The sequence below is a fragment of the Vulpes vulpes genome, chromosome 13 (genome assembly GCF_048418805.1).
Source record: "Vulpes vulpes isolate BD-2025 chromosome 13, VulVul3, whole genome shotgun sequence".
Taxonomy (NCBI): domain Eukaryota; kingdom Metazoa; phylum Chordata; class Mammalia; order Carnivora; family Canidae; genus Vulpes; species Vulpes vulpes.
In genome coordinates, this window is record NC_132792.1 from 59,695,197 (window position 1) to 59,722,880 (window position 27,684).

Sequence of the window (27,684 nt, forward strand, 5' to 3'; positions counted from 1 at the left end):
CCCGCGCCCCGCCCCGCCCACGCTGCGTCGGGCGGCCGCTGGCCCCGCCCCGTCGCCGCCGCCCGCCGCGGCCCCGTAGCCACTTCCGCGCTCGGCTTGCGGCGGGAGTCGGCATGTCCGCGGTCCTGCAGCGCATCGAGCGGCTGTCCGGCCGGGTGGTGCGCGTCCTGGGCTGTAACCCGGGGCCCATGACCCTGCAGGGCACCAACACCTACTTGGTAGGGGTCGGCACCAGGTAAACGGCCCTGTTCCCGGCCGACCAACCCCTCGGCCTGCGCGGCGCGCGGAGCGGGCGCTGGGACCACCGCCGGCCGGGGGCGGAGGGGCCGGGCGTCCTCTGCAGCCGGCGGCCCGGGCTCCAGTCCCGGCCGGGCTGCCCCATCCAGGACCCCTCCTAAATCGCCGCGATGCCAGAGGGTAACCTCTCTGACTTAAAAAATGGCTAATGAGGGAGAAATCACGAAGAAGGAGGGAAAAAAGAAAAAAAAAGAAACCCTTCCTGTTTTTGAAACCCAGTTGACTTTGCTTAATGTGGAATGCCAGGGTGAGTGTCTAAGCTGTTGAGAAATTAGGATCGCCCGGAGTTAAGAATCCGGGAGGGCATGTGACTTTGCTCACCTTGTGACTTCCACTAGGGTTTTGCTCAGAATGTAGCTTAACACTTCCCAAAAGCGGTTAATTGTGCGGAGGCCTTTTTCTTAACTCAGCAGCAGAGGGCAGGATTTTCTTGTTTGCAGATTGCTCGAGTCTGTGAAAGAGCCCCTTAGCGACTTGGGAAAGAGGAGCCAAACTAGCTGGTTTGGGTTTTTGTGACTATTGTATAGCCCCATTTATCTTGCAGGTGGGGTAACCTTTCTGAATTCTTCTCTTGTTCACCCGCATTGTTTTAGTGAATTATGCAGAAGTGGGGAGATGTGGTGCGCTGCTGCACGAGTGTGCATCAGTTTTTACATGCATTGGTCTTTACCCTACTTAGTACAAGGTAAAAGTAAGATGCAGTTCCCCCTTGAGCATAAAATGTAGTTGTGTATTACAAGATGTGTTAATATAACTGATTTCTGAAAACAGTTTAATAATGATTTGAGTTTCCATTTGAAATATCTGCTGCCTTTTTACTAGTCAGTCAGATTTTTAGGTGGAGCAACACGAAGGGACTGCAAGTACTGAAGTCAGACAAGCAAAAGTTAGGTTCAGAATAAACAAGGCAGGGTCAAGTAGGTACAGGAGCTTTAGGCCGCCTCCAGAATCTAGGAGGATTAAGAATTCAGAAAAAAATACCTTATGTCTAGGGTAAGAGTCTGTCTTGGCTGGGACTCCGTCACCCCAAGAAGTCCACAGGCATTCTCTTTTCTCTTTGGTGTGTCATGTTGAGGTAGTGCTAATCAGTACGTATTCTAAAAATTGAACATACTCACAGTTACCCTAAGAAGTCTCTTAGGAGGTGCTGTGTTAGAGATTGTGTACTATCTCCTAATAAGTTAGGTGCAGCCTGCTTTTCTTCCAGCAATGAAGCAGATGGCTGGTTCTGTTTGAAAACCAGATGAAGAAGTTGGCTTGCGTTTAGGGGCCATGTTGTATGAAAAATACACACTGTATCTTTAAACACTGGAACCACATTCAGTATAGCAAAGTGGTTATGCTAAGAGACAAAGAACCTGAAAGTGACTGAGGGAAGACTTTCATGGTCTCCCACTTTACACCACTTACACTGCTACTCACATAAACTCACGGGGTAGAATGGCCAGTGGAATCACTCATATATGACATAGATATGACGAATCCATATAGTTGAGCTAGAATAAGTTAGTGTGTAGATGATGTAACTCTACTGTATAAAGTAGAAGTCAGGTGGCAAGAGATGAATATTAATTGGGTCCAAGTAAGAGGTTCAGATGTTGGTATCCCTCCGTTCTGCACAAAACAGTTCTAAGATCATTTGATTTGCTAACATCACGTTCTCCTGGTTTCCTCTTACCTCTCTAAGCTGTTCTTTCACAATCTCCTTTATAGAATCAGCCTCTTTACCAGATCTTTAAGTGTGTGAGTTCCTCAAGATGTAATATTAGTCTCTCCTGTTCTCATGCTATATTCCCTATTGAGGTGATCTGGTCTACTTCCTTGGCATCACCTATTTTCTTTTTTTTTTTTTTTTTTTTTTTTTTTTTTTTTTTTTTATTATTTATTTATGAGAGTCATACAGAGAGAGAGAGAGAGGCAGAGACACAGGCAGAGGGAGAAGCAGGCTCCATGCACCGGGAGCCCGACGTGGGATTCGATCCCGGGTCTCCAGGATCGCGCCCTGGGCCAAAGGCAGGCGCCAAACCGCTGCGCCACCCAGGGATCCCCATCACCTATTTTCTATCCATTAGTAGCTCCCAACTTTATGGCTCCAGTCTAGATAAAAAGTTCAAACTTGATCTTCAGGCTTGGAGAGCCCACTGCTTTTCTTAAATCTCTACTTGGATGACACAGCCACTTGAAACTCCGTGTTTCACAAACTGAACTCGGGATTCTCCACTAAACCTGGTCCTCTTCCTGTCATCCATATCTTGGTAAACAGAACAATCCCCACATTTGATCAAGGCAGATGCTTCTTGCCATTTCTTTGTGTCCTGCACACACCTCCATGCCACTTTGAAGATCTATTTCCACTGCTTTTTTTTTTTTTTTAAGATTTTATTTACTTATTCGAGAGAGAGAGAGAGAGAGAGAGAGGCAGAGACACAGGCAAAAGGAGAAGCAGGCTCCATGCAGGGAGCCTGACGTGGGACTCGATCCCCGGTTCTCCAGGATCACACCCTGGGCTGAAGGCGGCGCTACACTGCTGAGCCACCCGGGCTGCCCTATTTCCACTGCTTTTACCCCATCCACACCAGTATAACTCTTGCTTAGGCTTTTATAAAGCCTGATTTCTCTGGAACTATTTTTGCCCCTCTTCTATTCATTCTCCCCCATTTAGTAGGAATAATAGTCTAAAAATGCAAATTCTTAGGCCTTGCATATTCCAGCCTCCACTTGTCTCCTCAACCTCATCTCCAGCCTCTCTCCCCTCCTAGCCAGATGAGTTGTATCCATTCAGCCTCATGGCTCTCATGCATGCTTTCCTCTGTGTCTCCCACTTACCCCACTCTTCTTTACCCGACTAACTTCACTCATCCTGTAGAGTTCAGTTAGAATATCATTTCCTCAAGGGAGCTGTCCCGACCCCTTAGACTGTATTAGGTTAGTATAATACATGTGTTAGTACTCCATACTTTTCGTGGTCCCTTTCTCAGTGATAATAAAATGATTTTTTGTGTAAAAAGCTTCATGTCTTTCCTCACTCTCCACTATATGTTTAATGAAGGCTTATTTCTGTATCCTCAGTTCCTAGCACAAATTTTTGTACCCAGTACAAGTAGTACAGTAAATATTTCCCAATGAATGTTTATATTTTCTCTTCATCTCCAGTACTGTGATTTTAAGATTTCTGATAACTAGAGTTTCAACTGGTCTTCCTTCATTCTGATCAGCCTGTGTATGCCAGTGAATTTCCCTAAAGTATTACTAAACCTAGTATGATGCCTAGTATGTAGGTACTCAGTAATAGTTGAATAGGTAAATAATAGCCAGATCTTCTGAAGAGTATTTCCATGTTCCTCCTCTGTTCAAGAACCTCTAAAGGCTGTAATTTTAACCTTTACTATCAAAATTGTAACTCACTTGAGGGCAAATAGTTTACTTCTTTTAATAGGAAAAAGTCTAATGCAGTAGAGTTAAGACTCTGTACTCTGATTACCTAAATCCGAATCCTAGCTTATAACTTTAGACAAGACAGTTGATTCTCTAGGCTTCAGATTCCTCATCTGTGCAATGAAGGTTGAATAGCGCCCACCTCAAAGGATGTTATGAGGATTCAGTAATATTTAAATGAAAAGTCATATCAAAAGCACTTAAATTCTAACATATGCAAAGTGTACCATAATGTTAGCTATTATCACATCTTCCCTCATAGCATCCAGACAACACTGGGTTTGTGGTAGGTGCCCAGAAAATACCTAATAATTTGCATCTTACAACGTATGTAACACAGTATCTCTTTTTTTAATAAATTAATTTTTATTGGTGTTCAATTTACCAACATACAGAATAACACCCAGTGCTCATCCCGTCAAGTGTCCCCCTCAGTGCCTATCACCCATTCACCCCCACCTCCGCCCTCCTCCCTTTCCACCACCCCTAGTTCATTTCCCAGAGTTAGGAGTCTTTATGTTCTGTCTCCCTTCCTGATATTTCCCACACATTTCTTCTCCCTTCCTTTATATTCCCTTTCACTATTATTTATATTCCCCAAATGAATGAGAACATACACTGCTTGTCCTTCTCCGATTGACTTATTTCACTCAGAATACCCTCCAGTTCCATCCACGTTGAAGCAAATGGTGGGTATTTGTCGTTTCTAATTGCTGAGTAATATTCCATTGTATACATAAACCACATCTTCTTTATCCATTCATCTTTCGATGGACACTGAGGCTCCTTCCACAGTTTGGCTATTGTGGCCATTGCTGATAGAAACATCGGGGTGCAGGTGTCCCGACGTTTCATTGCATCTGAATCTTTGGGGTAAATCCCCAACAGTGCAATTGCTGGGTCGTAGGGCAGGTCTATTTTTAACTCTTTGAGGAACCTCCACACAGTTTTCCAGAGTGGCTGCACCAGTTCACATTCCCACCAACAGTGTAAGAGGGTTCCCCTTTCTCCGCATCCTCTCCAACATTTGTTGTTTCCTGCCTTGTTAATTTTCCCCATTCTCACTGGTGTGAGGTGGTATCTCATTGTGGTTTTGATTTGTATTTCCCTGATGGCCAGTGATGCAGAGCATTTTCTCATGTGTAACACAGTATCTTATACGTGGTAATCACTAGTTAGAATTTGAACTGAACTTTTTCAATATATATTTATTGAGTGCTTATTTTGTGCCAACACTGTTCTAGACACTAGGGGTACATCAGCAAACAATTAATAGTTCATAGTAGCTCAGACTTGTTTTTGTCATCTCTTTTCTTCCTCCTCTACCAAAATCAGGAGTTCTTAATCTGAAGTCTAGGGTCCACCAAAGGATATAATTCAGGGAGTCCGACCTTAGCTGGGGGAAAAAATTATACCTTTATTAACCTCAAACTGAAAATTATCCTTTGTTCAATTATTAATATGGGCAACAAACTACAGTAGTAATAGCAGTACCTGTGATTTTTTTTCTCATGTTTTCATCACATTTTGCAGTCATAGTAAATATCTCAAAATAGTATATATATTCATCACCATTTAGAAATGATTATTCTAAATTTTGGTGCCGCTCTTGTTACTTCATATGGTAATAAAGAAGCATATATAATACTATAGAATAATTTTTTAATTTTAATAACTGTATTTCAGCATAGTTGATTTATTTTGTAATCTTACATGTTTTATTTTATACATTCTAAAACATTATTCTGAGACTAGTCTATGGGTTTTACCACACTGCCAAAGGATCCCAAGACATTAAAAAGGTTAAGGACCCATTACCTAAATTTGTCCATCAAAACCTACTGAAGTAGGTTCATATCTAAAGAAAATGGGCATTGCACTTAGAAAGATGTGAATTTAAATATATCCTGTGCTAGAGTTCGTGACGCTGGGCAAGTTACTAAATTTTATCTATGTCTAACTTGTCAAGACCTCAGTTTCTTCATCTGTACAATGAGAGTAAAATCTCAGGATTGTTTTAATGATTCAGATAAAAATAAAGCCACTACTTTATATATTCATCCAATAAACATTTATTATCTAGTATGTGCCACTGTCTAGGTTCTGGAAAAACCAGACCAGGTTCCTGCCCTCGTGGAGCTTAAATTTGTAGGTTGTGGGAGGGTGTGGAGATAGGCAGTAAGTAAAACATATAAATATATATCACATGGTAATAGTGCTATGAAAAAGCAAGGGAAGATGGCTGGCAATGTCATCAAAATTCACCATGACCCAAACCAAGTCTGTCTCAAATTTTCTCCCTCCAGTGTTTATAGTCTTGGTTAATGACACATCAGTCATCTCACGTAGAAACCTCAAAATCGCCAGTTTTTCCCCTTCCCTTCCACATCCAGTTGCCTGGAAAAAAAAAAATCCTACTGATCATGCCTCCTAAATGTTTTTTAACCATCTCCTACCTATAGAACCTCCTAATGCATTCATGGGCCAGTATATCCATCTAGTTTCCCTGTTTCCAGAAGGGACAGTTATAACTCTGTGTACTTGTGAAGTAGAGCCACTGCTCTATGGAACATAGGTGTAGATAATAGCCTGTGGACTATAAGGCCACTGTTCTCACCCCCACCCTCTCTGAGAGGACAATTTATTTTTATTGGCTGTGCATCTCAGGGAATAGAGTGAAGGAAACAAACTATCCGATATAAAATAGCCATCCAGATACCATTTGAATTTCTGCAGAATGCTAGTTATCTGTCACTGTTACTGATTGTTTTCATAGCTCCCTCTTCCTGCTTTTCACTAGAAGGTAAAAAGGATTTTTTATCTTGTAAGAAAGACATGGCACATAGTAGGTAATTCATACAGTTATTAACGTATTAATGAATAAATGAGTGAGACTTTTCATAAGACCAGTCTCTCCCCCAACCTGAATTAAGGAGGTATTACTGTGAAGCAGCATGAATTTTCATAAATGAAAAATTTATGAGTTGGTTCTTGAGGAGGAAGATGTCACCCTTATTTCTTTAATTCAGGAAAAATTTATAGAGAAAGGCCATCATTCCATAACATAGTGAAGAAGGGCAAACAGTATAAAGAAGGGTCAGAACCACAAACAGAAAAATATAACTAATAGGGTTATCTAGGTAAAGAAATAAAGCAACTCAGACATTTCCCCATGCTTCCCTACTCCTTTCATTTTCCTGTGGAAGGAAGCTTATGTAAAACTTCAGTGATAAGTTTTGTATGTAGTGCATAAGACTAGGTTTCTTTATGGATATCATTGAATCTAATTCTTTCATATCTATGAGACATTTGAGTATGTGGTAAAAGATCTCAAAGGCAGAGTAGATAAAAGCACATATTCTGGAGCCCAAATACCCAGGTTTGAATGCTAGTCTTACCATTTATTTGCAGAGTAACCTTGGGCAAGTTACTTAATTTCTGGATATAGTAATGAAATACCTACTTTAAATAATTGCTATGAGGAATTCAGTTGTTAAAGTACATAAAATCCCCGGAATGGTGCCATATTTAAGTGCGATGTAAGTATTCGATATTATCGTGCCTTGAACTTGCCAATTTCAGATTTACATTTAGCTATAAGATTTTTTCAAAGAACTTTTCTTACCGTGAGATTACTGTAGCTAAGGCGAAATATCATAGAGCCCGTTTCCAAACAAGTTGAAAGCCAAGCAATATATGCAGTTTCGTAAATATAATATGAATTATCTGTGGGAGAAATAATGCCAATATTAACTTTGTGTTCCAATTGTGTGATTATCGTCCATTTAATTTTCAGGAGAATCCTCATTGACACTGGAGAACCAGCAATTGCAGAATACATCAGCTGTTTAAAGCAGGCCCTGACTGAATTTAACACAACAATCCAGGAAATCATAGTGACTCATTGGCACCGCGATCATACTGGGGGCATAGCAGATATTTGTAAAAGCATCAATAATGGTAAATAGAAAACATTAATTAAGCTTTTTGAGGAAAACTATATTTTCAGAATAATTTGTGTTATAGAACCAAGTAAGCCAGTCAGCAGTTTACTGAATACTTTATATACTTTAACGTGGTACTTTTAGAAATATACTTTTGATGCTGTCCCCAATTTTAACAAAAGAGGAAAGGAAAAGTCCTATTTTCTATTTCAAATCACTTATCCCTCTTATTTTTCCCCTTTGTCCAGTGATGGAAGTCAGTTTTAATTTTGTCTGTAGTAGTAGTGACAATTACTGCTTCAGATCTAATAATAACTAACCACTGTTGAGCATTTACTATGTGCCAGGCACTGTGCTAAACACTTTACATGGGTCCTGTGAGGCAGCTGCTGTTATTGTCCACGCTCTAAACATGATCTCAGGTCTCCCATAACTTTAAGGCAATTACTATAATATACTAAAGTGCTGGCAAAATATCATTGTATTGACAATTCTCTGTCCTTGAAACCTAATTAGTACGGACACTTCACCACCTCTCTCTTTATTCCATCTCACCGTCACACACATAGATTGATTCATTCCTTCCTCCCTTTAATAAATTAAGTGACTACTATATCCAAGCACTGTTCTTGGCACAAGGGATTGTGGCAGCGCACAAAATGAAGACTCTGCTCTCATGAAGCTTGCATTCTAGGAGAGAAGGTAAATGGTAAATAAATAATAGGTCAGATGGTGATAGGTCCTATGAAAAAAAAGTTCTGTGAAGAAAAAGGGGAGAGAAATTGGTGGAAGGGCAGTACCTTATATCTAGGGTGGCTACAGAGAGTGAGTAAGCTATACAGATATCTAAGAGACTATACCAGACAGAAGGCATTGCAGGAGCAGAGATACTGGAATCAAAGCATGCGTGGTGACAAGTTCAGGACACATGAAGGACAGGTCAGGAACATTCATTCACAAAAGGAATACATATACACATTCAATTCGTGTTTTTAAATATTTTTAAATGCCTTTTTTTAAGGACTTGAGACTACACTTGGAACACTGGGCAGCCCATTATAAAAAACACTTTAACCTCACTTGGTTTCCCTCTTCTCTCCTTTCTTACATCCTAGAGGATGGTATGCCACAGGAAATCATCTTTCAGTTGACTTTTCTGCACCTTTTTTTTTTTTTTTTTAGATTTTATTTATTTATTCATAGAGACAGAGAGAAGCAGAGACACAGGCAGAGGGAGAAGCAGGCACCATGCAGGAGCCTGACTTGGGACTTGATCCCCAGTCTCCAGAATCACACCCTGGGCTGCAGGCGACGCTAAACCGCTACGCCACCAGGGCTGCCCTTCCACACCTTTCTCTTGTCTACCTACCCATTAAATTTTGTGAATTAAAAAACTGCCCTGAAGGTTCTTGACTAGCTTTGGCAACTCTTTTAGCATGAGGGTCAATTTGAAAATTTGAAATGTTTATGGCCTACTTTTTCTTCCTCATAAATCAACTTTACTGAGCCTAAATTTACATACATAAAATGTACCCTGTTTGATAAACAACTTTGTGACCAATCTAGTCAATATAAAGAACACTCTCATGAACCCAAAAAGAGGTCTCCTGGTGCCTCTCTGCAATGACTCCCCTTCCAGCAACCACTGATCGCCTTCATTTCACTATAGATCAAGTTTGCCTGTTCTAAAATGCCGTATAATGGGAGCATATAGAATCACTGTCTAGCTTCTTTCACACAGCATCCAGTTTTTGAGATTCACCTATGTTTCAGTATCAATAGTTCCTTTATTGCCAAACGGTAATCCATGGTAGGATTACACCAGGGTTTATCTGTTCACCTGTTACTGGACATTTCACTGTTTCTTTAAATTAAAAATTTAGGGGTGCCTGGATGGCTCTGTTAGTTAAGCATCCAGCTCTTGATTTCAGCTCAGGTCATGAGATTGATTCTCTTGATTTCAGACTCTCAACGAGTCTGCTTGAGATTCTGTCCTCCCCTCTTTGCCCCTCCCCCTGCTCAGTGCTCTCTTCCTCTCTCCTTCCCTCTTTCTCCCTCTCTCCCTTCCCCCCACCCCCTTCCTTCTCCCTCCCTCTCCCTTTCTTTCCCTCTCCCCGCCAAATCAATAAAATCTTTCTTGAAAAATTTAAATTGTTTTAGGTTCCATACAAAATAATTAATATGTGTATAATAGATTACTTATTAGGTTGATATAAAGAAAATCAAGAAATTTGACCTGCTCTGTAGCCACTAGGATTTTAATACTTTGAGAAGTAGCTTGTTGACTTTCATTCTGAACTTTATTGAAGCTAGACTAGCTACATACAGACCTGGAGTTGCTCAGCACTGAAATTATACAGAGATATCTTTCAGAATCTCCCCTTAGGAGTCCTGTGTATTTCTTCATACTCTAAATCCTTTATCACTAGCATTCTTGTTCCATTTTGTTTCATTATTTTCTTTACTCTGTATCATTTTACTACTTTAGTTATTATTAGTATGGCAGAAATTTTTTCACCTGCTTTATGATGCTAACAACCTGTGATTTTACAGGCCACATCAAAATTATGAATGCCATTTACAAGGTTTCTGTAAGATACAGCAACTTGCTTTCAGAATTTTAAGATGTAATCAGAGTACAATTTCGGAACTCGCAGTGGCTGGCCAGAAGCCAGAATTTTACTAGACATGAGAACTGTATTGCCCCAGGTTGCCCCCATGTTTTGGTTTGTTTTTGAGTAAATCTTATAAAATATATTTTGTGACCTGATGGATGTTATTTTGCAGCTGAAGTTGGGTCTTTGCCGTGTACTTTTCCTCCTGGTACTAGGAATCAAATGTTTGCTTCTAATGCCATTCAATTAGATTATTTTTATTAGAAAGTATTATAAAAATATTACAGGTTTGTATTAGCTTCAGTAATTAGCATTAACTGATGTTTTAACTCATTATCCAGACCTTTAACAAAAGACCAAGGGTTTCCTCCTGTTAAAATAATCATATGATAGAAACAAAGTAGATAAAGGTTGCCAAGGGCTGGTAGGAGGAGAGAATAGGGAGTGACTACAGTTGGGTAAAGGGTTTCTTTGAGGGGTTTTGAAAGCATTATAAAATTAGATAGTGATGATAGTTACACAGCTCCTTGAACATACTTTAAAAACACTGAATTGTACACTTTGAAAAGGTGAATTTTATACTATTAAGTTATATCTCCATAAGCTTCTATTAAATATAATGATTATATGATTGCTTTCAGCATACCCATCTCCATCCTACCTATACACATTGTTATTGTGAGTAGGATATGTGTTTTCATATTTGCACCTAACTTTAAAAACTGGCACAGTTATAGTATGACATTTGTTATTTTGAGATAATGGTGAGTTTTTTGGAAGATTATGTGCCAAAGGTCTCATAACTTAGAAATATAATACTGCTACTTCTTTACTGAAAGATAAAATTATTCAGATTAAAAATAAATACATACCAAAAAACCTCCCCATCTCACTCCAGAATGAAGACAGCCTTATTATATAATGCCAGTTCCCAGAATAGCATATTATTTTTTGCTTCAGCCTCCAAGATACAAAATAATGGAGTTTGGGGCTGGAGAGAGAAGGTCTAGTCTCAGTTGTTTTATTTTTATTGTATTTGCAATATTTCTATCTCCTTTATCTTCCATACTACCCTGATTTCTGTGCCTTGTCAATTTTTCTCTGAATGTCTTTTTTCCCATGTTGCTGTCACATTAGTTCTAATATTCACATCCTCCAACTGGGTAGTTATAGTCATCCCCTCCTGGTCTTTCTGATCTCTCGCCCTCCAGTGTCCCACCTAGCGCTGCCATATAGATCAACCAATTAACACTATTTCATCTTTTTTCCTCCAGTGTCCCACCTAGCGCTGCCATATAGATCAACCAATTAACACTATTTCATCTTTTTTCTAAAGAGTGTACAGTGGTGCACATATGGTAGAGTTTAAATTCCTCTATTTTGTGAAAAAATTAAGGCCCTCCATGATATGAGCTCATCTGATCCCACTTTATCTCCAGTTCTCAGCCAGTATTTGCATTAGACAAGTTGGTAGCATATATTGTTGCACATATGCCAAGCTCATTGTCATTTCTATGCTTTTCCTAATGCAGTTTCCCTTACTTACAAATCATTCTCTGTACCTTTTCCCAAACTACTCATCCTGTAAGCCACACTCAAGTTTTTTCATATTTGTGAATTTTTCCTAATTGTTTTCCTTTCCCTAAACTACTATTGCTTTTATTGACTGAATTGCTTATTTAGTATCTATTAAGTGGTACTGAGTATAGTTCTTTAATTCTTGTTTGTAAGTTTTATTTCCCCAACTGTGATAGTTTTTAAGCACTTTAATATCACAGTGCTTGTATTAACTATATGTAGTATGCTGGTTAGATAAGTGGCACCCAGCTATTGATTGGTTAATTGATTTTCTTTGTGTCAGTGAGAGGTAGGATGGGCTAAATTTATTTTAATGGTTTAATATCTTAGCCCTGGGTTTGGGGCTCCTTTCAGCATTCACAGAAAGAACATTATGCTCTCATCCTTGTATTACTAAGTACTGCCATGATGCCATGACTTCTTTTACTATACACTAAGATCTAGACAGAAAAACGTTCCCCAGTTCTGTATTATTGCCTCTTCAACATCCATCTTGATATCAAAGCTAGCTGAGATTATGAAGAACTACTTTCAAACTTTTGTATAAAATTAGAGTGACTAGAAAACCATGAAAGCTTTTATGTAGACATAGAAGTGTATGAGAGAATAAAAAGCTCTTTTATTGAGGTAGAAAAAATAATTCAAATTCCAGAGATAGACTGCTATAACCCATCCCATTTTCTCCCGTCTCTTAATGTTAACATCTTTTTGCAGTGATTCATAGTGTTAGCTCTATGAAAGTTAATCTCTTTTTGTTGTTGTTTCCATGGAAGAATTTAAAGAGAGCATATCTTAATGAAATCAGATATTAAATATGAAATGACAGAAGTGCAAAATTGAACAAAGAGGAAAACTGCAGACTTAGAGGAACAAAATCATGAATCGAGTAACAATGTTACAAAGCAATGATTCTTAAAGAAGAAGGAAAATAAAAATGGCTGAAATAAATTAATGGGGTAGAGAAGGAGTTTAGGACATTACTGCAAAAACCAAATACAGGAAAAAGATTAGGAGAGAAAGTTGATCTCTTAAGAGGCTGAATTATTTAAAGTATGACAATATATTTTACATGTTTTGTTACTAGATACTGCATATTGCATTAAAAAACTCCCACGGAATCCTTGGAAAGAAGAAATTATAGGAGATGGAACGCAACAATATGTTTATCTGCAAGATGGAGATGTGATTAAAACTGAGGGTGCCACTCTCAGGTCAGTAAATGTCCCTTAGCCAAGGAGGAAGAGGGAGGTTATGTATATGTTTGTATAAGTCAAAAGGGAATAAAGGAAGATTTCTGCATATTTGGTTATATGAGTGAGGAATATCTCAAGAGGTATATAAAAAGATTTGATAACATGGTTACTCTGGGAAGAAGAACCAGGTTGCCTGAGAAATAGGATTAAAGAAAGACTTTTCACTCTGTCTACTCTTTTTACAGTACTTGTTTGCATTATATGATTACCATTTTTTAATAAAATTTAAATTAAAAAATAGATTAGCATTTTCTGTTAGGATGGTTTAGGGCTCTACTCATCAATTAAATTCAGGACTTTCTCATGTTCTCAATTCCAAAAGATGACCCATACCTAAAGTAAATAGATTTTAGGCCAGACCCATAATTTCCCATGACCTAAGTGAGGAAGAAAGGTTGTTTCAAACTCAGTAATTTTTTTTTTTAATTTTTATTTATGATAGTCACAGAGAGAGAGAGAGAGAGGCAGAGACACAGGCAGAGGGAGAAGCAGGCTCCATGCACCGGGAGCCCGACGTGGGATTCGATCCCGGGTCTCCAGGATCGAGCCCTGGGCCAAAGGCAGGCGCCAAACCGCTGCACCACCCAGGGATCCCCAAACTCAGTAATTTTAAACTGAACTACTTATGGTTCTCCTCTGTCCCCCACAATGTTTTTTTAAGATTTTATTTATTTATTTGAGAGAGAGAGAGCGACTGAGATAGCACAAGTGGGGAGGAGAGAGAGAAGCAGACTCCTCACTGAGCAGGGAGCCCGATGCAGGACTCTATTGGAATAGAGAATAGTTCATTCTCAGCATGTGTAGCTAGACATGAGTAAAGATAACAGCATGAGAAACTGTTAGTACGCATACCTCAGTTCAAACCTTTAGGGAATGATGAAAATTTTAGAAAAATACGTTTCACTCAGTTGCACTTAGTCGTATGTCTTGCATGCTTAGTCTAAAGACTGTAGCAAAAAGAAAAAGAAAAATTAGATTTTACATATCTTTGCAGGTATCAGCCCTGCGGAAGAACCAACTGAAAAAAAAAAAATTCTCAGGCTTTACAGCAAGCAAACTTCACTATGATTTTTACAATTCTGATTCTGTATCCCTGGGGGGGGGGGGGGTGTTCCAGTTGATTCTTTAGGAAGGGTTTATTATGTTGTATATATATTCCAATGTGTCTGTGTGAATCTTTGTCTTTTTGGGGGGAGGGCGGAGGGCGGTTCTTTTTTTAGATATTGTTCCTAAAAAGGATAAATGCATACACCTGTTTGTCCAAAAAAAAAAAAAAAAAAAATTCCAGGGCCCTAGGATCATGACCTGAGCTGAAGGCAGATGCTTAACCAACTGAGCCACCCAGGGGCCCATTATCCCCCACAATCTATTTGCTTTCTGACTTCAGAACACCTACTGCTCTTAGCATTTAAGATTTTATTTTTTCTCCTACAACAGAAGCTGCTTCCACTTCACCTTTATCACTACCCTTTCCCCACCCACCACATCTAATTGTGTTAGATTTTACCTTAAAAATATTGGTCCATGCTGTCCCTTTTTCTTCATGTTTGCTACCACTACTTAATACTCCTGTCTCCAGGCTCCCCTTTCCAATCTACCCTTCATACCCCATGTCACTTGAAACCTTAAATAACTCTCGTTGCATACAAGAGCATGTTTTTTCTCCTTACCATGTCACTGGCCCCAAACCACTTTTCTGATCTAAGATCCCATGAATCCCCATGCAAACACAACTAGCCATATCTAAATACCTGGATTCATTATGTATGTTCATGCCTTCCCCTTGACCAGGTAGGCATCACAGCTGTCCCCCTCCATGTTTCCCTGATAAATTCTTACCTATTCATTCTTCAGACTTCAGCTCCCATGTTACTTAGCTCAAGAACCCTTTCCAGACAGAAATAACTGCTCTCTCCTCTAATTTTCTTATAACTATTATTATTTTATTATAGCACTTACTAAGTTGCATTATAATTCTTCTGTGTGTAAGTAGGTGTCTCCATAAAAGGTAATCAACCCCTTGTTCACAGTATTAGTTAATGCCAGTTGCTGTGGCAAACCAACCTCAAAATGTATAATGGTTCATACATGAAATAAGTTTTCTTCCCAGTCACATAACATCCAGAAAAGGTTCCTGATTATCAAGTGGCCCCCCTGCAAATAATGTTTCAGACACCTTTTATCTTGTGATTCCACCATCCTCAATAGTTGGTTTCAAGTTCGCCTTGCTCACCTCAGTCCAGTAGGTGGTAGAGAAGAAGCATGGAAGAGATCTTTCATGGGAGGCTGTCACAGATCAGACCTTCTGTTGCATTGGCCGTAAATTCAGTCATGGGCCACCCCTGCCCTCAGGGAGCCTGGGAAATAAAGTCTAACTTCATGCCTAGGAAAAAGAGGAAGAAGATTTGATAAGCTAGCTATTCTCTGATACAAGGCAGGTGCCAGATTGATTTTCAGATCCTTAGTCCCTTGCACATAGAAGACACCGAATATTTATCCAACATGTAAATATCTACAAAGAGGGGAGTAGATTAGCAGATGACTGAGAAAAAGAAGAAGAACTGGGTATCCATGCCCCTTTCAAGCCAGTGTCCCCTTTTTCCTAATATGCCATTGATTTACAAATTTAATTTACAAACCACCTAATTTCTAGGCAACTTTCTTAAAATGCTCTTGTTAGAAATTTGATAGCATCTCCTATAACTTGTTCATGATACCAAAAGATAATAAATACTACATTACTAATTCTTCAGAGAATACTCTTGACAGTACTGAATTTCCCCCATCACACATTAAAGGTCTATTTCAAAGGCTTGGGAATCACAGTGCTCGTTTATTAGTTATCACAGTATATGGATATTAGATCCATACCCATTTTGTAGATTAATAACATTTGGGCCCTGGTAGTTAATTACTACCCATCTGCCATAAACAGACCATATATTTTAAGCTTTTTAAAATTGTATTTTATTTATTTATTTGAGAGACAAAGCACAGAAGGGGGGGGGGGCAGAGGGAAAGAGAGAAGCACTCATCAGGGAGCCTGACATGGGGCTCAGTGACCTGAGCCAAAGGCAGATACTTAACTGACTAAGCTACCAGGCACCTCTATTTTAAGCTTTTTATTAAAATACACAAAAAAGTGTGCATTTCATCCATATTCAATGTGAATTATTACAAACTGAACAAACCATACAAGCAGCATTCAGATCAAGAAACAACATCGGGGTGCCTGGGGGGCTCAGTCAGTTAAGTATCTGACTTTTGGTTTCAGCTCAGGTCATGATCTCAGGGCTGTAAGCTCAAGCTCCATGTCAAGCAAGGTCCATGCTGAGAGTGGAGTCTACTTAAGGCTCTCTCCCTCTACTCCAACCCCCCCCCCCTTTGTTTCTCTCTTTCTCTAAAATAAATAAATGTCTTTTTAAAAATGACTTAGTAAATAACCTTTTCACAATAACAAATTCTAATTATACTAGAAATCTGAATAAAACATTTAGTTTACTGATCACCATGCTTTCCAATTTCCATGTTTATAAAGTCAGTAAAACCCAGTTGTTTTAAATATCAACAAGAAGATCCATCATTAAGCAAAAGTTTGATAAACAGAAGGTTAAAATCTACTTAAGTCCTCAAGTATTTGATGTCCAGTTGATCTGGTATATCTGCCAGTTTGGGTGGGGGGTGGGGGGAATATAGTAGATACAGGGACAATACCCACCAAGAACCCTGTAGTAAAAATGAAAGTTAGCAGGTTTTTCAGTAGGATTTGCTTCTGAATATAACCAAGAATTTTCTGGTGACTTAAGTTCAATTTCTCAAAGAAAAAGTCAGTCTGACAGCTTTTGTTGACTGTTCTAAATCTTCTAAGAGGGCCATCTTTATAAAGTCTACTCTATTACAGAAGTGGCAGACCTAGATAAATGTGCCACCTGATGAATGGGAAGGCCACAGCTGCAGTTCCTCTGATCTTTAGCAAAGCACCTCTGATGTCATCTCCTTTTTTCCTCCCGCCTATGTGAAGTGAATTTTAACACAGTTTTTATGCAGATTAAAGCATTAGCTACCCAGGTGACTGGAGAATTAGAATTTCTGATCCCCTAATTTAAGAAATCTATTGCCTTGGTTATCAAAGAAAACCATTACTGAGTTCTGGAGTAGGGAGTTGGGGGGTGGGGGGGGAAGCACAAATAAAGGATACGCTGCAAGCACATCAATGGATGAGATAGTCTGCAGACTCTGAAAAAGAATGGTTCTCCAAATGAGTTTTTGTAGATTAAAAAAGATTGGGGTTCTGTTTGTAAAGGCGTCGTATGTGTGATTGTTCATAAGACTGTCCATAACATGTAAGACATACCCTACACCCACATATTTTTGTAGTTGTAGAAATATGCCTCCTGGAATTATTTTCATGTAACATTGAGTACTTTCATTAATAGGTTGCAACAGGTTTAATCAGACAAAAGAGGTGTTTCCATATCACATTTTACTTTCCCTGTCCCAGACCTGGAGCCAGCCATGTCTGCAAGAAACCCTGGTTTCTTTGAGGGGGAAATGGTGTTTCAGTTCCATCCAGAACTATCAGGTGTGCACATTACTATTGGGCCTTTTACAAAGCTAGGAAAGTATCATTACTTCTGGGCCTTTTATAGAACCAGGAAAAAAAAATGAAACGATGAATTCATAATGATTCCTCAATTCAGATGAGAAAAAAACCCAAAACCTTAATTCCCTCATTCATATATATTTTTTCCTTATCCCACTATAAAAACCTTGGTTCTCAAAATCAATTTATTGTTTATACTATCATACAGTAAACACAAAATAGTTTCAGAAATACAGTAACCAATAATGCTGCCAACAATAAACCTATTAAGTAAAGTTCAGAATATCTTAACACTTACTATAATCTTAAGAGACATTCTATTAAGGGACATGTAATCTTAGTATTTAAAAATTATTTGAATGAATATTAGCATGGCTATGTTATCTATCTGGTGTATAGCTTATAAGGTTCATTTCTTGGTATTCAATGATAACATTTTCTTTCATCTTTTTATTTAGTTTCATGTTTACGATATATATTTGCCTAGCTTAAAAATTAAAACTAATAAAAAAGTTACTATCAGAGAAGTTTTGCTTGCATCTCTTTCCTATATTCCACCTGCCTACCCCTCTAGACAGCTTTATTCATTAGTTTTTATTTATCCTTCCTTTTTGCAAAAATAAGGAAATATATACATATACATTTTTATTTCCCCAATTTTCTTATACAAAAGAGCAACTATAAACATTCCTTCACACTTTGTTTTTAAAAGAAAAGCACTTGTTAGCGTTTAATGAACCTCCCTCCATATGGCTTCAGGACAACCCCCACACATACCCATAGATTTTCTGCTCAGCTATTCTACTGTCCTGTCTTCACGATGACAGGCTGTTTGGGGAGCCCGATCACACCACATCAATGATAAGAGCAGCTCCAGTCTTGTTTTTGACAGTATTTACCCATGTCTGCTCACTGGCCAGGGCTCACCATTTATCAAGGTTGACATTTGGGTAGAAGCTCTGGTTCCTCTTTTAAGTGGTAATGCCTCATACCAACTTTTCCAAAGAAACCTGGATGGTCCTTGTTGAAGTTGATCCTGTGGTGTTGCATGCCACCAGCATTACCCCAGCAGCCTGCATGCTTCCAGTGCTGTGGCCATGGCTCATGTGACCCCAAAGTTTCCAGGTCTCCCTCAGATTAGATGGCTGTATGGAAAAGGTGGTGGTGATAAGGCCAAAGGAAAGTGGGGGCAGGGGGAATACTTGCCTGACTGCAAAGGGTCTATAAGTCTAGGGTCATCAAGGATCTGCTTTGTAGCACATTCAGCAAATTTGACTTTGGGGACTGGTCCTAATGTCATGAGGCCTCATCAGGGTAGCATTTGGTGGCATGTCTCAGGAGGTCCAAACCCCAGGCCAAACACAGGACCTGAGGTTCTAGGGCCCATACCGATACCCTGCCCTGAAGCCCACCTTATGTGGCCTGAAAGACTGGACAAAGGACAGGGGGCAGTAGTTTGGGTACAAAAAAAGTACATCTTGTGGCCTGCTCCAGCAACAAAGCAGAGGCATGAAAAGAATCGTGCTTTGTTTTTTTTATCACTTGACAGTATATCCTGCAAATTACTCTATATCCGTTCTTAGAGATAGTCATCATTTTTTTTTTTTTGATGGCTGCTGCATCATATTCCATGGTATGGATGTACCACAATATGTCCATAGTGTCCAATGGATGGGCTTCTGGGTCATTCCTAATATGTTGTTCTTCTAAATAATGTAATGAATAGCTTGTATATATTTTTTGTATTTGTGAAGGTGTATTTTCAGGGTAAATTTCTAGCAGTGGGATCAGTGCGTTAAAGGGTTATATAATTTTGCTAGAAAATGCCAAATTCCCTTCCATATGTGCTATACCATTTTGCTCTCCCAACAGCAACTTATGAAATTACTTTTTTCCTCAATCTTGCCACAAAGTATATTATAAAATAAACATATATGCAAAGAATATTGAAAAATGTTTTTAAATAATAAAAGCACTGTCTCTGAGTAGTGGGATGATTGTGGATTCATAACTCCTTCAAGTATCTTCCTTTCTGTTCTTAAAAAATATTGTAATCTGTGCATGTTTATTATTTATAAAATAAGGAAAAAAAAGGACCCCTGGGTGGCTCAGTGGCTAAGCATCTGCCTTTGGCTCAGGTCGTGAAATCAGGGTCCTGGGACCGAGTCCCACATCACTCCCCAATGGGGAGCCAGCTTCTCCCTCTGCCTATGTCTCTGCTTCTCTCTCTGTGCCTCTCTTGAATAAAAAAATAAAATCTAAAGAAAAAATAAGAAGAAGGTGAGAAAGTATTGAATTTACACTTCAGAGTGGGAAATCTGACTTAAAGAAGAGAATTTTCTGGCGATAATTTTCAGTGGGCCACAAGAGAAAAAGGAGCTTTTAACTGGCTTGACATTTATTTGTGTTATCCAGAGATAAGGCTGGAAAGTAATTTATTCTAAGCCTAAGAGTTAAAATTGTTACTGTTTCTTCGTTTTCTTTTAACTAGAGTTATACACACACCTGGCCACACTGATGATCATATGGCTCTACATTTAGAAGAGGAGAATGCTATCTTTTCTGGAGATTGCATCCTAGGGGAAGGAACAACTATATTTGAAGACCTCTATGATTATATGAACTCCCTGAAAGTGCTGTTGAAAGTCAAAGCTGATATTATATATCCAGGTGGGTAGTTACTTAAATCTAGCAAAACATTTGTGTGAAATGATGAAGAATGTTCATTTTGGTTTCTGTGGGTGTATTCTTTATGTTTTCGAGGCTTGAAAAGATAACCCATAAAGTGCTTCTTTAAATTAGACCCCTAAGACTTATCTAGCCATGCAATTAAAAAGGCTGAGAGTTAGGGGTGCCTGGGTGGCTCAGTCAGTTGGGTGACTGACTCTTGACTTCAGGTCAGGTCATGATCTCAGGGTCATGTGCTCAAGCCCCGCATTGGGCTCTGCACTCAGCAGGGAATCTGCTCAAGTTTCCCTCCCTCTTCCTCTGCCCCTCCCCCCACTCATGATTTCTCTTTCTCTCTCTCTCTCTCTCTCTCTCTCTCTCTCAAATAAGCAAATATTTTTAAAAGGCTGAGAGTATAGTAATACTTCATGAAGATAAAGGGTTATTGTCTAACATTTATACAGCTATCAATAAAACTTTAAACAGAGGAAATAAATTTACATGGGAATCAGAGAATGTTTTCATTCCACAAATTATCTTCACTTTTGTTAATTTGATTTCTGTAATGGACCACATTTTAGCCATGAACTCCAAGCGTTAGTTTCTTTAATTCATATTACTGAAATATCAGTAGCTTCCATGTCAGCTCTAAAACTGTATATTAATTTCACTTCTCCAGAAAAGGAAACCTGTTTTAGTATCTCAGCTGTCACGTACTGCTCTGCAATATGAATCTCCTTTGCAGCCTAAAAGTGGAAAAAGATAATAAGACTCAACAAGAGGGCCCAGAAGGAAAAAGAAACTAGGTTACCTAATTTTTTAAGTCCTTCTAACTTGTTCCTAACCAGAGCCATGGAAAGATCTGTAAATACAGTGTCTTCAGTACCCTTATATTCCCTCATGAGCTTCCACTGCTGAGGGGATAGGAAACATAGTGGAGCTGGGCATTTGGATTAATACTATGACACAAGAGGAATGGAAGCTGACAGCTGTTTTTAAATAGAAGAGAGTACATGTTTGACGCACTCACATTGAATGAAGCAAAGCTAATGAGAGGCTGCCTAGTAAAGGTTCTCAGAGTGTTTCCTTTAATGAATCCAGTGAACTGGCTTATTAGCACAGCAGGAGCTTATATGTAAATCATGTTCTGTAGCCACAGTTACCATATATTAAAGCCTGCTCCCTGTCTGGTACTGTGCCAGGACCTTTACAGTGTTGTCCTCACAAAAAAACAGTAAAGCAGGTAGTGGTATCTTCACTGCACAGCTGAAGAAACTAGCTCAGGAATTTGGACTTTCACGACCTCATACTAGTAAATGATAGTCAATATTCTAACCAAAGCCTAATGCTCTTTACAGGATAGGGATAGTCTACAGGTTAGTCTGCTTCTAAATATTTTGTGCTCAAATATTTAAAACCTCCCTCTTGCAGACTTGCGTCATATATTAATTTGCACTGTCTTAAAAAGCAACTAAACTTTAATATAGCTTAATCTAGGTTGTCAGCAGTTCTGAATCACTAGCCTATACATAAGATTCTTGAAGTTCTGCTGTGATTCTTGTGAATTTTTAAGAGATCTTGGTCACTTACATGAAGCTACTTTTTACATTCCCCTTTTCAATCTTTTATAAGTAAATGTGGCATAGTGGCTAAGAGCATAGAGTGATTAAAAGCCCTCAAGTCAGAACTCCAGTTCCATCCCTTCTTCTCCATGTAACTGTGGGCAAGTTATTTGCCAACCCCCCTGCCAATACCTCAGCTTCTGCTATAAAGAAGGGAAAATAATAATGCCTACCTCATTAGATTCTTAGAATAATACATATTAAGCATTTAGAGCAATGCCTGGCAAATAATGAACACTCTATAAGTATTACCTGTCATTACTTTTACAGTTACTATTTTTATTGTTCAATTTTTATTTTTTATGTTTAATGTATTTAACATTTCATACTGATTCTATTTGATATGATTCTCTGTGTTCTGGCATTGTATGTAATTTTTAAATCCCTTATATACCTATATGGTTTTCCAAATCACATTTATTATGTACTTAGTATGCTTCTTCAATATATCATATGAATTTTTTTAATAGAGAAAATTAACTTCAGTTGTATTTGTTATTTTTTATATGGTTGAAATAATTTTTATAATTCTAATTCAGGACATGGCCCAGTAATCCATAATGCTGAAGCTAAAATTCTAGAATACATTTCTCACAGAAATACCCGAGAACAGCAAATTCTTACGTTATTTCGTGATAATTTTGAAAAATCATTTACAGCAATGGAGCTTGTAAAAAGCATTTACAAGGTAATTTTCATTTATCTTATTTGTACATAACAACACTTATTAGAATAATATTTATAATAGACTATAGATATGGTAAATTTAGCACATCCCAGAACAGAATAAATCTGTTAATTTTATTTAGTGCTGCTTGTATAAAATCGAGATCAGCAATCTCAACTTTCTAGAACACAGAAGTTAAATAAAAACAGACCTGGAGAATCAAAAAGAAACATTCCAAACTATCATTAAGCTTTATATACTTCATCATGTAGAAGAGAATGTTACCAATGTCCTGATGATTGATTTTTGTAATGATTTATGTATTATGTAGCCATTTGACTATTATTATTATTATCGGTATCTAGCCCATAGCCAGTGAGGAGGGTGATCTGCTAGAGACATACTGGGATAACACCAGTGAGAAGTAGTAGCAGTGCCTACAAGAGAGAAGGAGGAGAAAGTACATGTAAAAGAACATGAGTAGAATAACTAAGTATACAAAGAAAAAATGCTCTCAGTTCAGTGGCCCCTGGGCCCAGCATATATAACAATACAAATGGCAATCAATTAGTATAATTTAGTTTTTCAGTAACTGTTTATTAGATATCTGCTGTATGGATAGTATAGAGGTTAAGAATGCAGACTCTGGAATAAGATCACCTGGGTTTAAAAATTCTCTACCGGGGCACCCAGCTGGCTCAGGCATAAGCGTGTGTGACTCTTGATCTCAGGGTTGTGAGTTCAAGCCCCATGTTGTGTATAGAGATTACTGAAAAGTAAATAAATAAACGTTAAAAAGAAAAAAAAAAACCTTCCCATTACTACAACCCATAAGTATGTAGCCATAAGGTACGTGAGAGTGTAAAGATGAGCTTGAAAAGTACCTGGGCCAATTATATTTAGTAAAGAACTAAAGTTTATCAAAAAATGATCATATACTCAGTGTGCTTTGTTTTAAAAGGAAAGGATGAATGATTAAAATAGCTGAAGATAAAAAAAGTGCCAAAGGGATAATATAAATATTTAAATTCTGTGAAAGAGTTCATTTCCTCATAACACTAGAGTAGTATAGCCACACTGGACTATACGTTGGTTTTTTTCCCCTAATTTAAGTACAGACAGCAGAACTCTCAAATCTCCCAGATGAGTCATCAAGCAATTGCCCATACCTAAAAAAATGCTGGTTCTGCATTCAGAGGTATATTCACTGTATTCACTGTATACATGTGTCAAGTAGCTCTCACATATAAGAATAGCATAGGTATTACAGAGAGATTTATTATTTCGGCATTTACTGGATGCCTTTCCTGTGCAACACAGTAGACTAGGTACTGAGATTCAAAGATGACTACAGATCCCTGCCCTCAAAAGACTCATTGTTTAGTGAAGACAGACATGTTCAACATATGCTTATAATACTGCTCATTTTTTGAGCACCTTATTGTGTGCTAGATGTTCTACTCATTAGTTTACACTTATAAATGTAAAAGTCCTTAATTCTTAGGCCTCAAATTTTCAATACATAAAGATACTATTATTCCAATTTAATAGACTTAAAAAAAAAAAAAACTGACTCAGAGAGTGTGATGAGCTAAGTAACTTCCAAAAGCACACAACTAGCAGATATTACATACTCAAAAGTGAGATGTCAGATACTCAAATCTTGTTTTCTCTATCATAGCAGGCTTCCTCTAAGATCTCTACACAGTATTATCAGAGCATAAGAGAAAGAGAAATAAATTTCACCTGATCGAAGATGCAGGGTATCAAGGCTTGTCTGGAAAAGCTTTAAAAACTTAATCATTTAGTTGAGTTTTGAAGAAGTAGTAAGCATTTTCCAAGCCAGAGTACAAGATAAGTGATTCTAGAAGGAAAGACATTCTCTTCGAGTAATAAAAAAAAAAGTATTGTATTTGTTTGAAAGCCCACAAAAAACTGCATATGACTGGAGCACAGAATGCATGTGCAGATAGGCAGGAAAGACAGGCATGATCAGATAAGATCATGGAAGCTTTGACTTCCATGCTAAAGAACATGGACTTTAGCCAATAACCTGGGCATGACCACTCAAGGATCTTAGACAGAGTAGTCACATAATTAGATCTAGAAGATCACAATGGTGGATATAGTATATGGTACTGGAGGTTAAGGGAGAATTTGGGGTTGGAAGTTTATATTTGGGAAATATTAATGTGTGATGTTGCTGTGCCAAGTTGGTTGAGTAGGAAGTGAGTCAACAATATACCTCAATGTAAGTAAACATGAATGTTTAAGAGAAGTTTAAGGAATTTCCATATGAAAGCTAAATGATGAGAGAGGTAGGATAACCAAAAGAAATGTACAAAGATATTATTATGTAATAAACCATAGGACCAACAGTCCATAGCATCATCAAAACTATCTAGAAAAATTTTTACAGTTATTTATTCGTTGATTCATAAAATATGTAGTTCCTACTATATGCCATTGTGCTAATAAGCACTGAGTACACAAAACTAAACAAAACCAACACTGTTACTGTCTTTATAGACCTTACAGTCTATTGTATGTGTAAGTATGTAGATAAAAATATAGTGGCCTAAAGCAAGACACATACAAGGTGAAATAATTTTGATTATCCCTACATAAAAAATTAAAGTTTTCCTTTTGTTGCATTTTTTAATTGTTTCAACCAGAGTAACTCATTCTTTTTTTAAAAAGAAATGTTTCACTCTCATTTTTCTTTTAGAATGTTCCTGACAATTTACATAAAATGGCTGAACATAATGTCTTGCTTCATTTGAAAAAATTAGAAAAAGAAGGAAAAATATGTAAGTATACTTCCAAATTTCAATTATTTTATTACCAGCATTTAAAATACTTTTTTTTTTTTAACAAACAAACTAGTTTGCTTTTAGGAAAAATAACACCCACCAGAGTCCTTCCTTGAACTTCACTGTAAGATGGAGAAACAAGCATTAGAAAGGGTTAGTAGTAAAAGGCCAGTGGACCACAAATTGGAAGCTAAAGCTCCCACAGGAATTAGAATTTTGCTTAGGGGTTGCAGTTCTTACCCACCAGAACTACAATCAAAGGCATGTAACGGGAAGATAGCTCCTCTTCTCCTGACCACAAGACCACAAAGAATTTCACATGCGGAAGGATTGGGAACAGGCAAACGTTTTAGCAATAGTAAAGGTAGTTAAACTCAAAAATATTAAAGCAGTAATTCTTTAAGCATTTAATAGTGTTAGATTAATTCATCAAATTAACAATCTTTATAGAAGTTTAATCCTTAAAATCAAGAAGCTCAAAACTTGAATTTTGTGAAGTTTCAGCATTGCTTTTATATGTACAAAAAACTACCAGTTTTATATTAAGCAACAAAATTATTTTAGAAATGAGTGCTTTTTCTAACCACAAAATAACTTAAAATCCATTAAATTTTCTTACCTGATGTTAAATTTTTACTCTCTAATTTTCTTTCCACAGTTAGCAACATGGATCCCGACAAGAAATGGAAAGCTAATCTTTAGTTTCAGATTAATGAATGCTTTTGTTGGTTTGTTTTGTTTTTAGTGAATGATATGTTTTAACTATTAGTTATTTACAGGGAATATAGAGCATAGACCATTGAAAATACCCTAGATATACTTTAAAATAATGTCATGTTTCTTGTCAAATATATATTATACTTTACATGTATAATATAGGTTACTTATCTAAGTCTTACAACATTTTACCAAAAATTCAGAATCCAACAGTTTATGCACGTTCAACAGACTTATGGCTACTTTAAAAATAATAAAATGTATGTAAGTTAAACTGGATATTATTCTTGGAGACTACTTATCTATTACAATGGCCATTTGTATTTTCTCCAGCTGCTTCAGTTAACAGCACAGATTTCTATGTAATCCTTCTTTATATCTGTAGATAACAGCTTTGTTCTCATGTTTCTACCGATTATGATTCTGTTTTAGTTCCATAGCTCTTATCCGGAATATTTTCTTATAATGGTATCTCACAAGTGATTTGTGCGCATCAACTTATGGTAAATGAAAAATATTAAATTTCTAGTTAAAAGCATTATGTAATAATTATTTCTGTAATCCATTAGTACAACTAACTTACTTTTCAAGTTTAGATTTTAGTGTATAAAACAATCATTAGTATATATATGAATTATATACCAAAATTTTTTTTTAATTAGAGAATTTATAAGACAGGGCATTTTTAATACAAGCAGTATTCTTAAGTAGTGATTAGGTTCTCAGGGTAGCCCAGCAATGCTTATTTAACTTGAAAGATTGCTAAAGTACAATATTAAAATGAGCTCAGAATCCAGAGAATGTCCTTTTTTTAATCTCTACTAAAGGTAAAACTTTAAAAATTTTTTTAAACTTTCTTTCACATCCTCACCTCTTCCTATCCCTTTTCCCAAGGTCCCTAACATTTTCATACCATCATTAACACTTGTTTTCATGCCTCAAAGACTTGTTATGTTCCTGAAACCACTTCATATTACAAAATAAATTGAACTCAACAACAACAAAAATAACTCCATTCAAAAATAGGCAAAGGACTTAAATATACATTTCTCCTAGTAATATATACAGATGGCCAATAAGCACATGAAAATATGCTCAGTGTCACTAATCACTAGGGAAGTGCAAATTAAAACCACAATGAGATACCACTTCATGCCCATTAGGATGGCTTTATCAAAAAAATATTAATAAAATAAAAGTGTTGGGGAGGATATGGAAAAATTGGAACCCTTGCGCATTACTGATGGGAATGTAAAATGGTACAGCTGCTATGGAAAATACTGTGGTGGTTCCTCCAAAATTCAACATAGAATTACCATATATCCAGCAATTCCACTTCTGATATATACCCAAAAGAATTGAAAACTCGGACTGGAACGGACATTTGCACACCTAGGTTCATGGTAGTGTTATTTACAAGATAGCCAAAGGTGAAAACAACCCAAGTGTCCATTGAAGGATGAATGGATAAAT

General features: G+C 37.5%; 1 protein-coding gene and 1 long non-coding RNA gene across 3 annotated transcripts in view; one reads left to right on the top strand and one right to left on the bottom strand.

Annotated features, from left to right (window-relative positions):
- The first annotated feature begins 26 nt into the window (after positions 1-26).
- LACTB2 (lactamase beta 2) lies at positions 27-26,749 on the top strand. 2 transcript variants are annotated; one of them, XM_026012417.2, is made up of 7 exons: positions 27-235; positions 7,529-7,692; positions 12,954-13,080; positions 20,217-20,395; positions 22,554-22,702; positions 25,410-25,491; positions 26,153-26,749. In XM_026012417.2, exons 1-7 carry the CDS (start codon positions 114-116, stop codon positions 26,194-26,196), a joined length of 867 nt encoding a protein of 288 aa, XP_025868202.1. In that variant the 5' UTR covers positions 27-113; the 3' UTR covers positions 26,197-26,749. The 2 variants fall into 2 exon arrangements, with proteins under 2 accessions (XP_025868202.1, XP_025868211.1); XM_026012426.2 differs by having other exon boundaries at positions 65-544.
- The window catches only part of LOC112930143 (uncharacterized), a 40,373-nt gene continuing 16,900 nt past the window's right edge, over positions 4,212-27,684 (bottom strand). Inside the window, exons 4-6 of the long non-coding RNA XR_003237060.2 lie at positions 15,356-15,505; positions 7,358-7,458; positions 4,212-5,128 (exon numbers count right to left, since the gene is read on the bottom strand). This is a non-coding gene — a long non-coding RNA (uncharacterized lncRNA). The remainder of the gene's footprint in view (positions 5,129-7,357; positions 7,459-15,355; positions 15,506-27,684) is intronic.